The sequence below is a fragment of the Chaetura pelagica genome, unplaced genomic scaffold (assembly GCF_000747805.2).
Source record: "Chaetura pelagica isolate M959 unplaced genomic scaffold, ChaPel_1.0 scaffold207, whole genome shotgun sequence".
Taxonomy (NCBI): Eukaryota; Metazoa; Chordata; class Aves; order Apodiformes; family Apodidae; genus Chaetura; species Chaetura pelagica.
In genome coordinates, this window is record NW_009953929.1 from 4,228,206 (window position 1) to 4,231,650 (window position 3,445).

At 46.7% G+C, this 3,445-nt stretch overlaps 1 protein-coding gene across 1 annotated transcript in view; it reads left to right on the forward strand.

Moving 5' to 3' along the window:
* CHST2 (carbohydrate (N-acetylglucosamine-6-O) sulfotransferase 2) overlaps positions 1-1,085 on the forward strand; it is a 3,592-nt gene extending 2,507 nt beyond the window's left edge. Inside the window, exon 2 of the mRNA XM_010001676.1 lies at positions 2-1,085. Coding sequence (XP_009999978.1) covers positions 2-1,084 — 1,083 coding nt within the window. The 3' untranslated portion in view covers position 1,085. The remainder of the gene's footprint in view (position 1) is intronic.
* Positions 1,086-3,445: the final 2,360 nt, after the last annotated feature.

Below are 3,445 nucleotides of genomic sequence, written 5' to 3' on the forward strand. Positions count from 1 at the left end.
CTATGTCTTCACCACCTGGCGCTCGGGGTCGTCCTTCTTCGGGGAGCTCTTCAACCAGAACCCCGAGGTCTTCTTCCTCTACGAGCCGGTGTGGCACGTCTGGCAGAAGCTGTACCCCGGGGACGCTGTGTCGCTGCAAGGGGCGGCCCGCGACATGCTGAGTTCCCTGTACCGCTGCGACCTCTCCGTCTTCCAGCTCTACAGCACGGCGGGTGCCGGCAAGAACCTCACTACGCTGGGCATCTTCGGGGCAGCCACCAACAAGGTCATCTGCTCCTCGCCTCTCTGCCCGGCCTACCGCAAGGAGGTGGTGGGCATGGTGGATGACCGGGTGTGCAAGAAGTGCCCCCCGCAGCGCCTCAGCCGCTTCCAGGAGGAGTGCCACAAGTATCGCACGCTGGTCATCAAGGGTGTCCGTGTCTTCGACCTTGCTGTCCTCGCCCCACTCATGCGGGACCCGACCCTGGACCTCAAAGTCATCCACCTGGTGCGGGACCCCCGGGCCGTTGCCAGCTCCCGCATCAAGTCCCGGCACGGCCTCATCCGGGAGAGCCTGCAGGTGGTGAGGAGCAGGGACCCCCGCATCCACCGCATGCCCTTCCTTGATGCTGGCCACAAGCTGGGTGGAAAGAAGGAGGGGGGGGGTGGCTCGGACTACCATGCCCTGGGTGCCATGGAGGTCATCTGCAGCAGCATGGCCAAGACCCTGCAGACTGCCCTGCACCCCCCTGACTGGTTGCAGGGCAACTACATGGCCGTGCGCTACGAGGACCTGGTGGTGGAGCCCATCAAGACCCTGCGGCAAGTGTATGGCTTTGTCAACCTCGTGGTTAGCCCAGAGATGGAGAAGTTTGCCCTTAACATGACCAGTGGCCCCGGCTACTCCTCCAAGCCCTTCGTGGTGTCGGCCAGGAATGCTACCCAGGCACTGAGTGCCTGGAGGACTGCACTCAGCTACCAGCAGATCAAGCAGGTCGAGGAGTATTGCCACCAGCCCATGGCCCTGCTGGGCTACGAGAGGGTCGGCAGCCCCGAAGACGTGAAGGACCTCAGCAGAACGTTGCTCAGGAAGCCTCAGCTGTGACGGGGCAGCAGGTGCCTGCCGACTGGCCTCTGGGGTGGCTGGCCCCACCAGGGAGAGGAGCTGCTCTGCCTGGCTTGAGGGAGGGAGCCAGGAAAAGCAACCTGGTTTCCGAATTCCTCCAAAGACTGCTGAAGGGTAACATACAGTAATGTGATATTTTATTTTTTTTTAATTTTTAATATCACTCCCTTGCATTGGGTTAGGATTAAAATACTTCAATAAATAAAGTGGAACTGAAATTCGTATAAAGCCCCTTCCTCCTTCTCTGAAATGCCAGATACTGATTCTGTACCAAAATCTTGGTTATGGAGTTCTTGTGGGTTTGAAGATCGTAACAAAAACTCTTGCACAATTGCTAAGGCAACTTTATATCCCTTGTTGCGGAGGGGATGCCCTTGGAAAGCATAATGCTGAAAACCAGACTTTTGTATGAAAGCAGATGTTCAGACATGATAGTAATAAAACAATAAATGATATTCATTTTTATAATTACCTCAATTGTTTGGGAATTACAGTGTTGCTTATGTACAGCTGGAGGGGATGTCTGCTTAAAATTAGCAACATGGACTTTTTTGATGGTATGGGTGGAGGGCTGGAGTGCAACATTTTACATATTGAAAGATTAGAAACAAGTACAGATCCCACAAATGTAGTGCAGGTTTTATGGCTATGTCAAAGCAGCTATCTATTTAAGTATTGTCTTTTTTTGGGTTGTATTTAAAAAGTCTTTCAAGTGCCACTGTATTAGTGTCTTAAGAGTTTTAAAATGTTTGCCATCGCAGCAGTATTTATTTTTGTCATGATGTGTATGTCCAGGAGTCACTGTCAAATAGAAGTGGATCTACAGCGTGACAAGAAGTGCAGGATTTAAAAAGACATTTAACATACTGGAAACATTAGCATGTGTGAAAACAAAAATAGAATTTTATATATATATTATATAGTGCTAACAGTACGTATTTAAGATATTTCTTGACATTGGTTGGTAACAGGCATAACAGGGAAATACAGAAAAATGCATAACATGATTTTTCCCCTTTGTCTAAGTGTCCAAGAGTATATTTATGAATGAGGAGGGAGGAAACATACAGCTGCACGTTCGTAACTAAAATGGAACTTTTATGGAGTCACCTTTGTGTTTGATTTCAAAGCACTGGTTAGATATGCATTTGTTGTGAATTGTCATTGCTCTAGGAGGGAGCCAGATGGTGGTCTGGCTCTTTCTGGGAGCCTTGCCTATAGACTCAGTCCCATTTCTAAACCTTGATTAAAAAAAATTAAAAATAATAATAATAATTAAAAAAATACTACTTTGGCTTTTCGAATTTCCTGAAAAAGTTACGGTTTATTAAAGGTTAAGTGGTGCATTGTATATGAGAAGTGGAGACACCTCAAGTAGTTTTTAATCTTGGCGGTGTTCTCTGATGTTCTTTGAAGGCTCATTTTGGAACTTGAGTTTTTAAACAGAAGTAATTTTGCCAAACTGTTTGTTTAGGAGACTACAGACTTTTCTACAGGAAGTACATTTTACATTGCCTATCTGGGTGTTGTGCCTTCAGCAAATGTGAAGAGTATGAGTAGGAAAACGGAAACTGCTTTGTGAAAATAAATGGCTATAAACAGGATGCTGATAAGTGTGTGTGTGTGTGAAAATTTTAGTGATGTGTAAAACGTGTATTTATTGTATCAGTACTTTTAAGTTAAACAGCTGGTAACTGGCTACTAAGGTATTTGAATTCTTGATGAAATTTTGGCTTTAGATGTTGAACTTGCTCTGAAAAGGAAACACATTTAATAAACTAGTTAAAATATTATTGCATAAGGTTGCCTATACACTTGCTGAGTGACTGCATGACACGTGTCTGTTCCCTCAGTTCATCTTCACCATCAGTATAAGCAGCATAAATAATATTTATCAATGGGAGATAAATAATTGGCCTGTTAGGATGTATTCCCAAATTCCAGACAGCGGTTCTGAAATGGGAGGGTTAGTTAATTTGGTATTTAAAAATACAGATTAAGGTACTTGTGTTGTGGAATGAGGTGTTCTGTGTTACTGCTGTACACACTCTGATGCGGTGCTGAGTGGATTTTGAATGCCTGGGTTTGGGCTGTATCCCGTGTGTTGTTTGGGTTTTTTGTTTGTTTTGGATTGGTTTTGTTTGTTTGGGATTTTTTCCCCCAGTTGACTTGTCCTGGGGCAGTGCTTGAAAATCTGATCTGCCTGTAAAGCCTGTCGCTCGCTTTTTATCCGGCCACGTCTTGATGAACAAGCCTGCTCTGCCCCCCGCGCGGTCCTGCCCGTGTGCCCGGGGAGCAGCCGCGCTGGTATTGGGTGTTTGCCGGCGCTGCTGCCCCCGG